The sequence below is a fragment of the Orycteropus afer genome, unplaced genomic scaffold (assembly GCF_000298275.1).
Source record: "Orycteropus afer afer isolate SDZICR_OR568_19922 unplaced genomic scaffold, OryAfe1.0 scaffold00002, whole genome shotgun sequence".
NCBI classification, from domain to species: domain Eukaryota; kingdom Metazoa; phylum Chordata; class Mammalia; order Tubulidentata; family Orycteropodidae; genus Orycteropus; species Orycteropus afer.
The window spans coordinates 33,601,947-33,602,500 of NW_006921589.1; the positions used below are offsets into that span (position 1 = coordinate 33,601,947).

The window sequence follows — 554 nt, forward strand, 5'->3', positions numbered from 1 at the left end:
TTTTCTGAAAACTTCCACAGGTGGGTGAAAGAAATATCAACTTGCTTGAAGCCATGTAAGGTAATTTTCTTTAGAAAATGGAGATCCTTGGCCCCTGCCTTGCACAAGTTTTCATTTGTGTTTCCTACCACCATCCAGTTGCTGCTCTGAGGACACAAACCAGCCAGGTCTTAGTGAGTCACCGCTAGCTACATAGAGTAATCCAAAGAACACACCCTCTTCTGGTCAGGAAAGTCCTGTTTAATAATATCTAAGCTACATTCTTTCCCAGAACCATTCAATGTACTGGAGAAAACAGATTGGCCTGACATATTTTGTTTAAATTCTCCTCTTTGCACCAGAACACTAGTATTAATGGCATCACTTTTGCTTTGCTGTCGTTGGTCATCAGGACACTGGATGTTCTCTTCAAAAGCATTTCCTGGAAACAGAATAGAAAGTCCAGATATAGACCCATCCATCTATGGACAACTGATCTTTGACAAAGGCCCAAAACCCATTAAATGGGGCGGAGACAGCCTCTTTAACAAATGGTGCTGGCAAAACTGAATATC

General features: G+C 41.5%; 1 protein-coding gene across 1 annotated transcript in view; it reads right to left on the bottom strand.

Moving 5' to 3' along the window:
• Positions 1-277: 277 nt before the first annotated feature.
• The window catches only part of LOC103193035 (aldehyde oxidase 3-like), a 124,634-nt gene continuing 124,357 nt past the window's right edge, over positions 278-554 (bottom strand). Inside the window, 1 exon segment of the mRNA XM_007936136.1 lies at positions 278-421. Within this exon segment, the coding sequence (XP_007934327.1) occupies positions 278-421 (144 nt within the window).